Source organism: Ovis canadensis, chromosome 3 (genome assembly GCF_042477335.2).
Source record: "Ovis canadensis isolate MfBH-ARS-UI-01 breed Bighorn chromosome 3, ARS-UI_OviCan_v2, whole genome shotgun sequence".
Lineage (NCBI taxonomy): Eukaryota > Metazoa > Chordata > Mammalia > Artiodactyla > Bovidae > Ovis > Ovis canadensis.
The window spans coordinates 3082285-3099104 of NC_091247.1; the positions used below are offsets into that span (position 1 = coordinate 3082285).

At 59.9% G+C, this 16820-nt stretch overlaps 2 protein-coding genes across 5 annotated transcripts; one reads left to right on the top strand and one right to left on the bottom strand.

Moving 5' to 3' along the window:
- Nucleotides 1-140: 140 nt before the first annotated feature.
- PMPCA (peptidase, mitochondrial processing subunit alpha) lies at nucleotides 141-10246 on the bottom strand. The gene is made up of 13 exons (XM_069579885.1): nucleotides 10126-10246; nucleotides 8631-8833; nucleotides 8130-8209; nucleotides 7807-7889; nucleotides 6021-6115; nucleotides 5172-5272; nucleotides 4584-4847; nucleotides 4196-4288; nucleotides 3660-3778; nucleotides 3477-3567; nucleotides 3331-3393; nucleotides 2031-2175; nucleotides 141-1078 (listed from the first exon to the last, which is right to left on the bottom strand). The coding sequence occupies exons 1-13, from the start codon at nucleotides 10194-10196 to the stop codon at nucleotides 909-911; spliced, it is 1578 nt and encodes a 525-aa protein (XP_069435986.1). The 5' UTR covers nucleotides 10197-10246; the 3' UTR covers nucleotides 141-908.
- A 12-nt stretch (nucleotides 10247-10258) lies between these two features.
- On the top strand, nucleotides 10259-16616 carry ENTR1 (endosome associated trafficking regulator 1). Of its 4 annotated transcripts, XM_069579886.1 has the most exons (10): nucleotides 10287-10519; nucleotides 10623-10772; nucleotides 11461-11529; nucleotides 12234-12346; nucleotides 12568-12975; nucleotides 13515-13588; nucleotides 14001-14112; nucleotides 14376-14438; nucleotides 14814-14953; nucleotides 15645-16616. In XM_069579886.1, exons 1-10 carry the CDS (start codon nucleotides 10450-10452, stop codon nucleotides 15742-15744), a joined length of 1299 nt encoding a protein of 432 aa, XP_069435987.1. In that variant the 5' UTR covers nucleotides 10287-10449; the 3' UTR covers nucleotides 15745-16616. The 4 variants fall into 4 exon arrangements, with proteins under 4 accessions (XP_069435989.1, XP_069435987.1, XP_069435988.1 ...); XM_069579887.1 differs by lacking the exon at nucleotides 11461-11529; XM_069579889.1 differs by lacking the exon at nucleotides 13515-13588 and having other exon boundaries at nucleotides 10298-10519; nucleotides 12568-12794.
- The last annotated feature ends 204 nt before the right edge of the window (nucleotides 16617-16820 follow it).

The following is a 16820-nucleotide window of genomic DNA, read 5'->3' on the forward strand; positions in this document are numbered from 1 at the left end:
GCCCCCAACTCAGCAGACGGCAGCAGAGGGCCGAGCAAGGGCAGGGACTGGAGCCTCCCACCCAGGCCAGGGCTCTTGTGCGGCAGCAGAGGGACAGAGGTGTGGCGACAGGCTGTGGCAAGGCGAGTGGACATGACGGATGACGCCAAAGCTGAAACATTTATTTGACGGCTTGAGATCACTCCTGCACCCAGCAGGGACTGCCCTTGGGCTTTCAAAACACACGGCCTGGAGTCAACTCTTGGCTACAAAGCTGTGCACCCCGCTGACGGCCAGGAAGGAAGCCTCCCTCTGAACCACAGCGTCTGGAGGGCGAGGCAGCCAGTGCAGTGCCCGGGCCCTGCAGTGCCACCACCAAGGCCGCCTGGCCCTGCAGGGCGCCACACACAGCCCTGGTCCTCCTGCCGCCCAGCACGTCCCCCAGTCAAGTCTCAGAAGGCCCAGCCGCCCTGCCTGCACACCTCGGAGGTCAGGAAAGGGAGAAGCTTCCCTGCATCAGTCAAGCGGGATGAAGGGTCACCCTGGGACCCCAGATGCTGGTGTGGATGGCCACAGCCTCCAGAAGCGGGCAGGCTGGTGGCCCCCGCTGGCTTCCGAGGAGACATCAGGCCTCACCCACTCCAACACCATTCGTTTCAGGGACCACGTGGTGCCCCCACCTGCCCAGATTCCTGGGCAAGCAGGAAGGTGAGCCTGGCCTGACCCCCACCGGTGGCTTCCCTTCCCTGCGAGTCCCTGGTTTCCGGCCACAGGGCTGGAGAGCAACCTTTATTCTGCTGGTTGGCCTGTCTTCTGAAGGAAGTGTGCTCTGCTGAGCTTTCCACTCAGGTTCAGGGAAGTCCCAGGCCATGAACGTCTGCCCTGCTGTCACCCCCAAGACACACAGGGGGCGCGCCGCTGCGGCGCCTCTACCGGAAGAGCCGGTACGCCCGGGGCAGGCGCCCGTCCCTGCTGGCCAGCGCCGTCTGCACATGCTCGTAGGTGGGCAGCTCGCTCAGGTCCCCCAGCGCGGCTACAGCGGGCTTCCCGCGGAGCATCTTGGAGGCGACCCTCTTGATGTCCTCCGGCTTCACGTCACCTGGCACAGGAGCAGAGGTGTCAGGGCCACCCTGCACCCTGCCGCAGCCCAGCCCTCTCCACACTGTGGTGGCAGCCCTGAACAGACGGCGGGGAGTCCCCCGCCATCACCCCCCACCTGCCGGGAGCGGCGCTAGGACTGCAGAGTGTCCAAGTGCAGCCAAGAGTGGGCTGCAGCGGGTCAGGGCGAGGTCTCAGTGAGCGGGCAAGGGTCAGTTTCAGACACACAAGGATGTGCTCATTCCCAGGAAAGTTAGTAATAACCAAGGGAAAAAACAGGCCTCATCTGATTCACCTATGCAACTCCACAGGAGAGGACAAGCTACCCCTCAGGGCTGCATGGACAGTAGATGGGGCCGGAGCCAGGGGGCTGTGGGGCCGCACACAGCCCAGCCTCAGAGGAGGGACTGACACCCCAGGAACGAGCTTCCTACAGAAGATGAGGCCTTGGGGAGGTCAGAACTGTGGTTCTCAAGCGCCAAGGGGCTTCTCCGAGGGAAGAAAAAGTTCACGCACACGTGGGGCAAGCGTGGTTCCCAGCAGGCCTCCACACCCAGGAGACACTTCTCCCCAGTGAGGCGCCTCCACAAGGCGGCAGGCGAACCCTTCCGGGGTTGCAGACCCAGAGCAATCTGCAGAAGCTGAGAGTCACAGGCAGATGAAGCTTAGGGCACGCCTGGACGTCCAAGCAGGGAGACCGCCAACGCCTGGTACAGAGCCGCCGTGGGGGCTGCTGCCCCTCCACGTGCAGCGGGCTCTGGCCACACACTCCACCCAGGTCCCTGCTGAACGTGTTAAACCTGGAGGGGCTGCGAGGCCCGTGTGTAAGGGGGCAAAAAGCTGGGGCGGCACGAGTAAGGCGCTAAGCTGGCGCTGGCAGGGCTGGGAAGCACGCCGGGCGAGGGCAAGGCGGGGCACGAGCCCGCGGGGCCCCACCTGGGAACCCTACTCACGGATGAGTGCGCACAGCTCGTGGGGCAGCTTCCTGGAACGGGTGGCCAGCACCTGCCTCCCCACGTCCTCAAAGATGACGGGCCGGGCCTCCAGGTTCATCATGAGCATGGACATGAGCTGTGTCTTGGCCCGCTCCAGCTCCACCTGCGGGGGCACGTGGCTCAGTCCTCGCACCCCACCACCCGGCCCCTGGCACGCAGCCCAGGCAGCAGAGGCTGACAGATGTGTCCTGAGAAAGGGTCTTCGCTTACCCTGGGCTGAATAAGGGAGGAAACCCCCCCAGGCCCAGGCTTTCGCCCAAGTCACCGTCAAGTACCGCCGTGCTTTATCCTCGGGGCTTTCTGGGTCAGGGAGAACCGCACTAACAGGACCCTGGCCACATTCCAAACAGGCATAAGCTCTGCCTCCCTGGAGCGCTTGTGTTTAAAGTTTGCCGTGTGACACAAGCAGGAGAAACCTCCCCCCAAAGGGGGCCGCACACGGCAATCACAAGGAAAGCAAATCGGACGTCGGCTCCAGGGCCTCCCCCAAGCCCAGGAGCAAGGCCCAGGCAGCAGAGCTCACGCTACCAGCTCTGCACCTGGGGCCTCTGCGACCAAGTTGGAAGTGTAAGACTTTTCACTTTTGCAACTTCAGGCAAATACTTTTTGTCTCAAATTGGCTTCTCCTGAGAGAAAAACACTATACTATTTTTCTGGGAAAACGCTAATGAAGTCAAATGTAAACTTTCAAACGTGTTTTTATTGTTAAGACCATGCTTCTTTTTCTTATTAGGGAAGAAATACGTGGTGACTGCATGGTCTGCAGATGGGCCGTGCAGAAAGCAGCTCTAGAGGCGAAGCACTCGCCCAGAGGAGACGGCGCACATGCCGGGCTCTCTGCTGCTGGTGCCTGTGGGTGTGTGTGAGCATGGGCCACGTGACCGTGTATATAGAACCTGCTCATTTGTGCCAGCTCTGGTCCAGGAAAAAACAAGACTTCTAAACGTGTATGGCATAAAAAACAAACAAGGAAACAAAACTTAAACCAGCCAGAAAAGGTGAGACAAACACCCCGGGTGGCTGGCTTGTTCTGTGGGGCGCTTCTCCGGTTCCTCCGCAGGTGGCTGAGGCGCCACGGGGCAGGCCCAGGAGGCCGGGCTGGGGGCTCCTCAGCAGGGACACCAGCGAGGACAGGCCCCCCGCCTGTGGGCAGCACTGTCCCAACTGCGCCGCTGCTGGGGTGGGCATGGAGCACAGGCCCGCTGCTGGCCACCCCCATGCCGCACTCTCCACCAGCCAGCACCGCGGATGTACTCACCACGTCCACCGTCCCAGCCATTAAGACAAACTCTCTTGTGATGATTTCCACCATCTCTCGAACCTGCATGAGAGCGGGAAACACAAGCGTGCCAGCTGAGCCCCGTGGCCTGAGGCCTGGTCCCCGGGGGAGAGCGGCGCCCTCACCTGTCTGGGGTCGGCGCTGGCGTGGATGCATAGCAGGCCCGTGTCCTCGTAGCTGTGGTGGTAGGAGGTCGCGTTGTACATCCAGTGGTGCCTGCGAGGGACACAGGAGAGGCGTCACAGCCCCAAGGTGCGCTCAGCCGGGCTGGGGCCCCAGCACAACCGGACGCGGCACGCCCAACCCACCTGTTGAGCACGTTGAGGTAGAGCCTGGTGAACATGCCCTTGCCGGGCCCGCCGGCCGAGAAGGAGCCACCCCCGCCCATCATCATGTTCAAAACCGCAAAAGGGATGAAGTCCCCTTCCTGTGGGGACAAGGGGGGGGGATGAAGTCCCCTTCCTGTGGGGACACAGAGGGGGAGGGGGGATGAAGTCCCCTTCCTGTGGGGACACGGGGGGGGGGGATGAAGTCCCCTTCCTGTGGGGACACTGGGGCGGGAGGGGGGGGTCAGTGGGGGGAGGTGAAGGCCTCCTGTGAGGACACGGGGAGGGGAGTCAGTGGGGGGAATGAAATCCCCCTCTTGCAGGGACATGGGGGGGTCAGTGGAGGGAGGGGAAGGGCCCTCCAGTGAGGACATGGGGGGTAGGGGGAATGAAGTCCCCCTCCTGCAGGGACATGGGGGGGGCTCATGAGGGGGAGGTGATGCTCCCCTCCTGTGGGAGGCTGGAGCAGCGCTCAGCAGGGCAATGCCCACCCCAGACCCCTGGCCAGTGGGACGCACCAGGAAGGAGCAGCTCTCCAGGCCAATCATGATGTGCGTGAGCTCAGGGAATGGGGCGGGGCCCAGGCTGACGTTGGACATGTCTCTCTCCAGCTGCAACCAAGCAGAATGAGCGTGCGCTCTGAGGGACGGGCCACTGGGCCTTGGCGCTCCTCAGGCCAAGGGGTCTCCGAGCAGGCCTACAGAAGTCACACGTGAACACTGGCAGGCCCTGGAGAGGCGAGAGCCACTCAAGCCTCTGGCTCTGGGCCAACTCAGCTCTAAGCAGGATTTGGGTTCAGGTGAAGCTGTGACAACACCATCAACTCAAACACCCACAGGATAAACGTAAGATAGCACCTAAAGAGAAGTCCAAGAAAGCGTGCGCAGCCCGAGGTCACGGCGTTACCTTGACAATGCCCCCGGTGTACTGAGCCACTGATCTGTCCACGTGCACGGCTGCCCCAGTGCCCCAGGCGGGGCAGGTCCCCAGGAGGTACTTCCGGGCGCACTCGACCAGCTGCGTGTGCTCCACCCCTACCCCGGCCAGCACCATGCGGTCAGGGGTGTAGTAGTTCCTCAGGTAGGAGTGCAGCACCTCCCGGTCGATCTTTCCGACGTTCTCCACGGGGCAGAAACGGCGGAGGCCCACCGTGTTTTCCCTGTACGCGGCCTTGGCACAGGAAGCGAGAGGAGCACACGTGACAGGGAGAAGGCGGCCGGGCCCCCACGAGAGAGCTGGCCCGTGGGACTCCCACCAGACGGGACAGCCTGCCGGCTGCTTGGTTCAGCTGCTGTCTGGCGGAGCAGCTTTGTGTGTTTACAAAAATAGTAAAATCTGCCTCTCCAGAACAAGAACTCATAAGAAACGTAAAAGGCACATCCCAGAGCTCTCACTGCTCTGAGGACTGGAAAGTTTACAACGGGCACAACTGACACGCTGAGAAATCCCAGACGTCCCCAGAGGTGGCCCCGGGGCCGTCCCGCACCCCCGCACCTCGTGGATCATCTCAGTGAGGAGCGGCTCCGGGTCGGGCCGCATGTTGAGGTCCTCCAGCTCAAACTGCACAGCCATGCGCGTCATCTCAATTTCCTCGTCTGCAAAGAACCAAATCGAGGCTCAGGAGCCACCTGGAGCCTGGATCCCTGAACAGGCCATGTCGCTGACCCGTGGGCGCTGGCAGTCTCCTTTGCCTTCCCCTGGGACAGTCCTGAGGGATGTATGTGCGAGTCGGGGGGACGGGGCCCACGCTGCAGGCAGACTGGAGAACTGGGCACGCTCCGGCACGAGGCAACCACATGGACCTGCTCTGAGGCGCGACCTCCTCCCAAGAGAGGCACGTGGGACCCAACCGTCCACCCAGACACGTGCACAGACCAACATCAGGGGGCCGTTTCCTCAGGCCACTTGAACAAACGCCAGAGGACCGTGAATGTGGTCCTGTAGCCTGGGACCCCCGTACCGCCCCAAGGCCAGGCTGCTGTGAAACACCGCAGCCAGCCCTGTCTGGCCCCTCTCCTGGCAGGGAGCTCAAATCCTGCCGTTCTTAAGGCTGTGGGAGGCGGGGGAAGACGGGCACGGAGACTCTTGGTAGCACACCATTCAGTATATAAACGCCACCCCAGGGGCCTTTGCCTTTCCACTGCAGATGCCACAGAGCAGAGAAAGGCGTGTCACGCACCCAGCATCAAGTACACTTCCAACTGTGAGCATGTCCCTGTGCCAGCCATCCCTGGTCGGGCAGCCCAAGGCTCCAAGGACACCATGCCCCTCCCCAGGGCAGGACGCCGGCACAACTCCCGGCACCCCACCCCCAGGGACCCCTCAAGCAGCCAGAGCGCACACCTGTCAGCCTGGGGTGCAGGACCACATCTGCCAGCAAGCCCACCACGGTGTCCAGGCCCTTAGAATCAGCAGACACAGCATACATGGTGGTGTCTCTGAAAAAACCAACAAAACCAATCCTGGGGGCACTGAGGTCACGACAGGCGTTCGCGGGGTGGGGTGGGGGTAACGCCACTCTGCATCCAGGCTCAGCCCACACCCGGCGCTGCTCTCTTCCCTGTCGTACAGCACGAACCCTCGGCAGGCAGAATCCACACCTGCACGCAGGCTAAGCGCTGGAGTGGAAGACACTGTCCAGCCAACCAGCGGGGCTCTGAGCGGTTGTCGCCAGCACAGGCCCCTCCATAGCTGTTCCTGCCCCCCGTGCTGCTTGTCTGCTGCGTGGCCAGTCCGTGGGGTGCACACCTGGCCTCAGACAGCAGCGCTGCGATGGGACAGGCGCACCGAGTCGCCTCGGAAGGGGAAGCACGGGCGCTGAAAGCCAGAGCCACGAGTGTGGGCGGAGGAGCGGCCAGGCAGGAGGCCACAGAGCACAGCGACCAGGCAGGAGGCCACAGAGCACAGCGACCAGGCAGGAGGCCACAGAGCACAGCGGCCAGGAGCAGAGCGAGGAGGCCACAGACCACAGCGGCCACAGGAGAGGGGCGAGGAGGCCACAGAGCACAGCGACCAGGAGCAGAGCGAGGAGGCCACAGAGCACAGCGGCCAGGAGAAGAGCGAGCCCTGGAGCAGAGACGGCCCCGGGGCCTCTGCAGGGAAGGGGCCGTCCTGAGCGGGACCTCGAGAGAGGGCCAGACGGGGAGCAGGGAGTGGGTGGGCTGCGTGGGAGGAGGACTCAGGCCCGCCTGACCAGAAGGGGACCTGGGGACACGGAGGAAGAGGCTCTGGATGACACCGCAGGCAGAGTCTGACTTCACTCACAGGCAGCTGGGAATCACCAGCTTCTCAGCAGACTTCTTTTCGAACACGTGAACACAGAGACCACGCTAACTCTAATCCTTGTCATTTCACTACGTAGCATTCAGATGGAAATAACCAACCACTTAAACAAGTATGGCCTGGGGCTTCCCTGGGGTCCCTACGTTAGGATCCTGCACTTCCACTGCAGGGGGCACAAGCTTGACCCCGGGTCAGGGAACTGATAACGAGATTCCAAACGCCGCACGACGGGCCCCACCCCCAAACCGTGATCTTTGCTCATCTCATATTGCCCTGAACAGAGCTTTCTGAACACGCTCTACACTAGACAGACGCCACCTGTCTGGCCGCCACACCCCTAGCTGTCTGTGAACCCCCCTCCCAAACAGACCCCTGCCTCTTCAGGCAGAGCCTCTGCGATTGCTACTCCCGGGTCTGAGCCGCTGTCTCCCATCGTTCCACCTGGCAAACTCCCTCAAGAACCAGGCCAAACGTCAAGTCACTTTCCTGACTCCAGACCAAGTTAGAGGCCCATCCTCCACGCTCCCACCACACCCTGGGTCCCTGGCTCTGAGGTCCATCACCCGTGGGGCCACCCTCTGCCTGCTCTGTGAGCCCCGTGGAGACCCCCTGTGCTCAGCCGGCAGCCCATCTCCAACGACCGGGAAATGGCCTCCTGGAGACCCTGTGGCCCTCACAGTTTGTCCATTCTTCCAATTCGCCACCAGCTCTCTGCCTGGACCAGGGCTTGCTTCTCATCATTCGGCTCCACAGCCTCTTCGAGGGAGGGGTTCAGGGGACTGTGAGCAAGGAGGAGAGCTGTAGCTCCACGTGATGCGAGGGGAATCCGTGTGTGAAGCCGGCATACCTTGATGTCTGGCAATCACAGATACCCCCATGCTTCTCCAAGGTAAGCAGAATTTCATCTTTGCTGCCAAATCGATCAGTAGACTAGAAAAATAAGAGAACCTAAATAAGCAGTCCAAAACAACCTCCAAAATACAATTTTTAAGAAAATACTTTACTTTTGCTTTCAAAACACATTAAATCAACTTTCTTTTCTTAACTCAAATACCCTTAATTAATATCAACTCAGCAACTTAATCACTTATGGAAATTGCCATTCTAAAAAAGGAAAACTGGATAGGTTCTTCCCAAGCATAGACTCAAAATGACCAACTGGACACTGACCGAAAATGCCAATTTTTCCAAAAAGTGAGCAATTCCACTAAGATATTTCGCTTCGTATCTTGATCCAGAGTTAATAAGAACTGGTGATAAAAAGAAAATTGACAGATTAAACACAATGTTCAAGAGGAAACACTTAAAGCTTTTAAAAGTGTGAATATGACTAAACAGCCAAGTTTAAACACGTGAGAGTGAGGAGCATGTACACTGTCTTGACTCTGAACACTTCACAGCTGTATACATACGTCAGTATTTACAGAATTGTCCATGTTATGCTCGCCGTAGAAAATTTTTAGAGTAACAGAAAGGTAGAAAGGGGGGGGAAAAGCCCACCACCGAGACAGCCACTGTTCATTCTCCAGCTACTAAATTTTCAGATGCTATAATGTGCTTTTTCACTTAGGGTACAGTTCATTAACTATGCCCTAATTACAACTAAGTCAATTGAGGTGTGTGCATTTTGTAACAAACAGGAACACCCACAACGTTACCAACAGTACTTACTTCCTACTGTACAGAATTGTCCAAACTTATTCTGGGATGCCACACGGAGTCCATTGTCCAGTGTGGTCACTTTGGTTTCGAACTTTTCTTGTCCGTCAACTGAAGCAAAAATAGGCTTGGGTACTCCGGGCAAGGGGGAAGAGAGGGGGATGCTGGGGTAGGCACCACCACTGCTGAACCGTCTGTATGCAGGGTCTCCAAACCTGAAACAGAGAAGGCGGTCCAGGTATGAGAAAAACGAGATGATGCGGACTTCCCTGGCAGTACAGTGGTTACGACCCGGCACGTGCACGGCCAGGGCCCAGACTCAATATCTGCTTGGGGAACTGACATCCTGCAAGACGCCTGGAACAACCAGAAAAAAACAAGAGAGAGAGAACAGTGTAAACCGTGGTGGCCACCAAGGTGCAGCTGTGTTTTTCACGCATCAGAAAAGTCTGCATCTCTTTATGTAGAGGATTTCTACACCGTCCTAGGGAGAGAGCAGAGGGGTGACCAAGAGCACCCCTGAGGGAACAAACTCTGGCTGAGCCGAGGCACTGGAGGCAAGCTGGTGCTGTGTCTATGAAACAGTAGTAACAGCCCCTTGGGGTGGGGGCTGTGCGGGTTAAGCCAACTTCTACTCACAGAGCACTTGACCAAGCTCTGCCCTTCAACAGCCCCCCTGGAGTCTAAATGGAAGCCACGCCTCTTTACCAGGTCCCAAAGGCTTTGTATGGTCTGACCCCTGACTCACTCTCCAAACTCATCTCCTAACCCGGGAGCCCCGCCACACCAGGTGCACCCTCTCTCAACAGGCTGGGCTCATCACTCCCACAGCTGGGCCTGCCTTCTTCGCCTGCACTGCTCACAGCGCTGGCCCTTCTCTCATTCCCCACCTCTCCTGGCTTAAACGTCACCTCCTTGGAGGCTGCTCTTCATTCTTCCTGAAGTTGTCTCCTGTTTCCTACCGCTGAACTTCGGCTTCAAAGCTGAAACTCTAGGTGCGCGATTGTCTGAACCCACCGCCTGGTTTCTGTCATCACAGCACCCGGCTCCCACGCAACTCCTGTACACAGCGGGAAGGCAAAACCCCACCTGTCGCCTAAACCAAGTGCCCGTGTGGGAAAGGCCCGAGGTCCAGAGGAAGTGCACAGCACCGCGGCCAAGGGCACGGCTCTGGCCACCACGGAACCCTGGCTCCGCGGGCTCGGCCTCACAAGGGGACACGCGGCCGGAAGGGGCCCGAGGCGGAGATGACACGTGACCTCGGACAAGCCCCCCGACCGCCCGGGAGAAGCGGGAGGGAGAGGAGAGACGGATGAAGCTCGGGGCCGGAGCCCGGGGCGCCAGACGAGGAAGCCCCCCCGTCGCCTCGGGGACGGGGCCGGGGTCCCGCACCCCCAGCCCGCTGACCGGCCGCCGCGCCACGGCATGGGGAAGCCAGAGGCGGGGCGTCCAGAAGGGCTCGGGCTGCCCCGGCCCCCGGCCGGCCCCCGGCCCGCCCTCGGCTCACCTCGGCCGCGAGCGGCCCCACGAGCCCGCGCCCCGCAGCAGCCGCGTCGCCGCCAGCACCATGGCCGCCATCTTGTGGCACCGCCCACCGCTTCTGTCGTCACTTCTTGCTCCGCCCCCGGCGCCCCGCCCCCCCGGCGTCCGCTCGCGGCGCTCGGCCTCGCGCTTCCGGTGCGCGGAGCGGAAGCAGCGGCTGGAGGCTCGGAGCGGCGGCCGAGCGGCGGGCGACGGAGGCGGGCGACTCGGGCCGCGGCCGGGACGGAGCCGGGGCCATGGAGCCGCCGCTGCCGGGCTGAAGAGGGCCGGCGCCGCGCAGCCCGCGGCGATGGCGGGCTACGCGCGCCGCCCGGGCGTCACCCCGCTGTCCCGGGCCCGGAGCCTCGTCATTCCGGACGGTGAGCGGGCCGGGGGCGGGCGGGCGGCCGCGGCCCAGCGGCCGCGCTGAGGTCCAGGTGAGGCGGGCGTGCGGGTGAAGAGTCGCTCTTGTTGTTATTACAGCTCCCGCGTTCTATGAGCGCCGGTCTTGTCTCCCCCAGCTAGACTGTGAGCGCCCCCCGGCCAGGGACCTGGAGTCCCACTTCTTCGGCTTTCGGCCGACGTTTATGTGCTATATGCCTAGTCCGGTGCTAGCTTCCGTGGGAGACACAGGTGAGAGACGAGCTTCAGGGACCCCGCCCTCCCCGGTGCCGGCGCTGCTTGCGGTACCGCGCGGTAGCGCAGCTCACCCCCGGCCTCGCGATGACCACTAACCCCACCGGGTGCCGGGCGCTGGGAGTCCCGCCGCCTGGAGCTCACAGTCAGAGAGTGGAGAACCCCCCGCCCCCGCCCCCGCCCCCGCCAGACAGTTCCAGTAGACCACAGTAAATGTTGGCTTAGAGGTAGGCCCAGGGTGAGCACAGAAAACCCTGTCTGTCTTCCTAAGCCTTCAGCAGATCAGGCTTAAACCATTCTCTGGTCCCCTGCAGCTGGGCGGAGGCCAGCTTTAGTTCCTCCTAATTCTCCCCAGGTGGCTAACACTGCCTGGCCTTCAGGGTATTCCGGGGCGTTTAGGTGGTTCTATAGGGGTCTGAGAGCCATTGACCACCCACAAGGGCGTTCAGGAGGCACCACAAGACGCCTGCCCTACTGGGCGTCAAACCCATCGGGAGGTTTTTCAGAATCACAGATGCCAAGGCCCATGGCAGCAGCCCATGTCCAGAGGCAGGAGCCCATGGGCGTGAGCTTTAAACGTCCTCCAGGCTGTGAGAGACCACTGCACTAGAGACCCCGTGTCAGAGAGAGCTGGGGTCACAGAGCACTCGTGTGGTCACAGTGGGGTGATGGTGTCTCTCTGCAGATTTTGGCTATGGAAAGGGGAAGTGTGCTAAGCAAGGTCCACCAGGAGCTCAGAACACACACTTTGGAGGTAGAGTAGTTCGGTAATCCTTTATTTTTCTCTCCACCCACGTCTCCACGTGCCAGGCGCGTGCCCAGGGGTGGGGCTGTAGATCTGACAGCGTATAACTAGTCTACCTGGAGCCCAGAAGAGCCAGTGGGAGTGGAGCCCCGCAGATCTGATCTTCACTGTGGGGGGGGGGGGGCGGGAAGGAGGGAAGTCACGCCTGAGGGGTCTGAAGAGACGGGGGTGGAGCTGAAGTCACGGGAGCCAACTTCACACAGGACTAGCAACTGGGCTGGGCGTTGTCGGTGGGCTGAAAGGGCTGCGGGGTGGCTGCCTGGGTCCCCAAGGAGTGGGGGAGAGAAGGGAAGGCTGAGGTGAGGCGGGAAGAGGCTGGCGGCGGAGCAATGACTTGACGTCTGCCGGCCCCGCTGCAGGCTGCTCCTGGAGCCTCTGGCCGGGAGGGGACCCATGGGCGCCTTCGCACTCCCCAGGTGGAGCCCGATGGCAACAAGGTGCAGGGGGCGCGGGGCTGGAAGGAGGATCTCGGGCGCCCGAGTCAGTCCATCCTGTCAGGTAGCTAGTCGTCTCCCGGCATCACCGGGGTCTGGGGAAGGATGTGAGCATTCCCGATATAGGTGGGGTCGCGTTCAGGCGAGAGCAGTGAATAGGAGCTCCCTCTGAGGGCCTTCCGGAGGCTTTTTGCCTGAGTGACACCTGGTATCTTTCAGATGATAAACTCGGAGACCTCGAAGCGGCAAATCCATTCTCCTTTAAAGAGTTCCTGAAGACCAAGAACCTGAGCCTGTCGAAGGAGGACGCCGACAGCAGGGTTTACTCGAAGGTAAACCCAAGGCCGTGTCTGCAGCGACCCTAGAAACCCTCCAGACATCTCTCCTGACGCGCACGGGATGAGGGGCGAAGCGAGCAGCTGGTTTGCCCCGCGGAGCCGCAGCGTGGGGTTCAAGGCCACCGGGCTCCTTGCTCTCTGTGCCAGCAGCAGACGTCTGGGAGGGACGGCCTGCAGCGGCCCCAGTCTGAGCATTGCTTCCCCACCTTCTCTAGGAAGCCACGAGGCACTCGCTGGGACTCGACTGCACCTCCCCAGCTTCCCAGATTGTGGGCTATGGCCTGGAATATCAGCAGCCATTTTTCGAAGACCCGACGGGGGCTGGCGACCTCCTGGACGAGGAGGAAGACGAGGAGGACGGGTGGAACGGGGCCTACTTACCGTCCGCCGTGGAGCAGACGCACTCCTCCAGGGTGGCCGGCAGCACGTCGCCCTGCAGCACGTACGTCTCCTTTTTCTCCAACCCGTCGGAGCTGGTGGGGCCCGAGTCTCTGCCCCCATGGACACTGAGCGACTCCGACTCTCGCATCTCCCCGACGGGGAGCCCCAGCGCTGACTTCACAGCCCACGGAGAGAGTCTGGGGGACAGGCACCTTCGGACGCTGCAGATAAGTTACGAAGCAGTAAGTGAGGGGGGGGTTGCGTCGGCACCCCACCCTGGTCACTGCTCGTGCCTGAGCAACATTCTTGGAGGATGCCGGAGCCCCCAGCGTCCTCCACGGCCTGGGGTTTGGGCTCCAAGGACGAAAGTCTGTGCTGCTGCGGCTGCAGCAGCGTCCCCGTGCTGACCATGTAGGCGCCTGGAAAGTCCCAAGGAGGAGCGGCAGAGGACTGCCGGGGGGCCAGCCTCTGGCGTAAACAGAGGCAGGGGGAAACCCTCAGAGCGCTGCCTCTCGGAAAACGGTCCACTCCAGGCAGCGGTTCGGGACAGCTTGCCTGGTGAAAAGATTACAGTCGTTTAGAAAGAGTTATTCTGAGTAAAAGTGGAGTCTGACAGGTTCTAAAAAGCAGCCACTTCTGTTCTCTGTTTCTCTGCGTGGACTATAGAGCGATCCTCTGGAATGGTTTTGCTTATTAAGAAGTTCCAGAGCCAAACTATGAAAATGAAGACTCCTTTTGAGTGAGACTCTGAGTTTCTAATAAGGATTTTCTTTTTCTGCAGCTGAAAGATGAGAATTCTAAGCTGAGAAGAAAGCTGACTGAGGTTCAGAGCTTCTCTGAAACTCAAACAGAAATGTATGTAAGCTTTTAGATAGGCTCACAATTCAGCCAGGTCCCGACCCTCAGAAACCTCTGTGAAAGCGATAATGGAGTATCAGAGTTGGACGGAGCCCGGGTTTTATTGCATTAAATCCTCAGTGTCAGATACGTTTCTTATGTTCTGTGTTAAAGTTTATTTGAAAACTTTAGAGCAAAACCAGCCGCATGTGATGGCGGAGTGGCGGGGCTGTCGGCAAGCCGCCCCCGCCACCCTGGGCGCCGACCACGGGCTGACTCGTGTCCAGCTCCAGGGTTGTGCTTCCGCAGGTGCCTTCTGTAACCTCGGGCTCCGGTGGTTTTTATCAATCCAGTTAAAACTTCTGGTACTCTTCTGTCCTTAGAATTAGTCGCAGGAGTTACTGATAACGCAGGCTTTTTCCTTAACAAGGGTGAGGACACTTGAGCGGAAGTTAGAAGCGAAAATGATCAAGGAGGAGAGTGACTATCATGACCTGGAGTCGGTGGTGCAGCAGGTGGAACGGAATCTGGAGCTCATGACTGTGAGCAGACGGGGCCCTTGTCGGCAGGGGGAGAGCTGGGCGGGCCTGCCCGGCCAGGCTTCGCAAAGCATCGGGTGTGCCACTCCCTGTGGGGAGCCCAGGCCGGGGGCCGTGAGCAAGGTTCCCTCACTATGGGCTGCCCAGCCATTGGGTGGGCCCGCCAGGTGACGGGGAGGGACAGGAACAGAGGGGACGTGCGCTGTGTCCAAGCTGCCGTGTCAGTGATGGCTTTTCCTTTCTCTCTTGGTCGGGGGAAATCACAGAAGCGTGCAGTGAAGGCAGAAAACCACGTCCTGAAACTGAGACAGGAGGTCAGCTTGCTCCAGGTAACCAGCAAGAGGGCCTCACCGGTTCGCGTGTGAGCGAAAGAGCCTTTCCTCCCCCACCCTCCCCTCCAGTTCCCTCCCAACAACACAAAGCACCCGAATCAGGACAGTATGAGCTGCCTTCTCAGAGCCTCCTGGTTGAGCCCCACACGGGGCTGGGGATGGGTCCCAGCACCCCAGGTGGCAGCGAGGTGCCAGCATGGCGAGAGGTCATGTCCCTCAGGAGCCCCCCAGCGCAGGGCGCCTTGTCATGGGGGACGGATGGGGTGTCCTCTGGTCGCACTACCTCGGGCATGGTGCTTGGTTTCAGTCGGACAGCCTCTTGGCAGCTTTCCTGTTCAGTCGGGAAAGTCGTAACGTCTCCCCTCCCCGCAGGCCCAGGTCTCTAACTTCAAGCGTGAGAACGAAGCCCTGCGGTCAGGCCAGGGCGCCAGCCTGACGGTGGTGAAGCAGAACACGGACGTGGCCCTGCACAACCTCCGTGTGGTCATGAACAATGCGCATGCCTCCATCAAGTGAGTGCGGGGCCTTCGCCGCTGTTGAAGCTGCAGGCTGGGGGGCGGGGCTCGTGACCCTGTTCACACCAGGGTCATGGGAGGCAGCCTGGGCCAGCAGCCCCTCCCTGTCCGTGTGGAGATAACTGACAACCACTCTCACCTGGGAGGCTTGAAGGTTAGCATCAGGCAGGTCTTAATCGCCTGCAAGATGTCTGCCAGGATCTGGGGTGAAACAGGAGATGGTACTGTCTCTCTTGTAAAAACACGTAAACTTGAACAAGGCTCCTTGGCCGGCGTCCTCTGTCTCCCTGGGTTGAGCTCGGCAGGCAGTGGTGTCCACCCACAACCGCAGACAGTGACGCCCGTCACTTTTAAGTTGAACACATAGTGTCTGGAGAGTAAATTTGATGTTGAACAAACTGCAGCTTTTGCTCGAGACCTCCTTTGCTTTAACGCTCGGGGTTTTTTGTTGTGTTTTTTTGTTTGGGGGTTTATGGAGAGTATATCTCGTGGGCGGGGGTGGGGTCAGGATGCACCACGCAGCTTTCAGGTTCTTAGCTCTCCAGCCAGAGCTCAAACCCATGCTCCCTGTAGTGAGAGTGTGAAGCCCTAACCACTGGGAAACCAGGGAAGTCCCAGGGCTTCTGCTCCTCCCCCGGAGCGACTGTGTTAATAGAAACCATCTGTCACCTCTGGGCTTTCGTTTCAGGCAGCTGGTTTCTGGAGCTGAAACATTGAATCTGGTTGCTGAAATCCTTAAATCTATAGACAGAATTTCTGAGATTAAAGACCAAGGGGAGGAGTCGTGAGATCTGCGAAGGTGCTTCCAGCTCCCAGCTCTGTTCACATCCTGAAGCCACTTCCCGACGGATCCCAAGCTGCCGCGGCGTCTCCGTGTGCAGCCTCCACCCACAGTAAAGCTTTATCCCGAGACACTACCTTCGTGACCGCGGCAGTGTTATTAGCCACACACGGGGGCCGCACCTGCACTCCTGTGTAGCCTTTCTGGGCGAGTTCCACACCGCTTCACAGACGCTGATCGTCTGTTCGAAGGCAATTCTATAAAAAAAGCAGTGATCTTTTTTGAGTTAGTAAACGAAAGCAGCGGTTTTCCAGTCAGTGTCTCCCATCGTCATTCCAGGGCTCTAGGCGTAAGAGGAGTTCCGTTGGTCGGCTTTGCTTTTGTCAGTAGAGACACGTTACACCAGCCGTAAAGTGCCTGCTTGCCTTGGACAGGGGACGTGAGCCTTCCTGCCCTCGCTCCGCGTGCCCTGGCTTGCTGTCTGCTCCCTCCGCTTCTGGCAGGGGAGGGCTCTTGCGGTTGGTGGTCTGAGCACAGACACCCTGTGCGGTGGTCGCTCTTGTCCCCCTAGGGACCGAGGTCAGCACAGGCATTCCACGGCGGGACACCATCTAAGCACATCTCTTCACTGGCCTTCAGACTTGGGAACTCTTTGGCTAGAGGGTTTGATAGGCGTTTCCAGTGGCATCTGGGGCAGCGGCGTGCAGGATTCAGGGACGTGAGGCGTGGGTAGAGAGTCCCCGGGTCAGCATGAGGGCTCCCACGGTGCCTTCCAGCGCCTTCCTACTGGAAGGGAGCTGAACATACACTAGATGCCCTTTTGGCTGTTTTCCTGTGGGTGTTATTTGTTTTTAAATAAATGGCCTTTTCGTGTTCAAATCAACAGTTTTCTTATTTAATAAACTCTAAGTCATATGCAGTGTCCCTTTTTTCCCTAATTGAGCCTGCTCTTTCTGTTTGAGAATCACACTGTCACTCTTGTTCTAACAGGTGATTTGTGCTGGTAATGCAGCTTGTGGGGTCAGGGTTCGCCCACAACTGCTGTGGGCCCTGGCCACAACAACCGGGCACTGTGGACGGCTG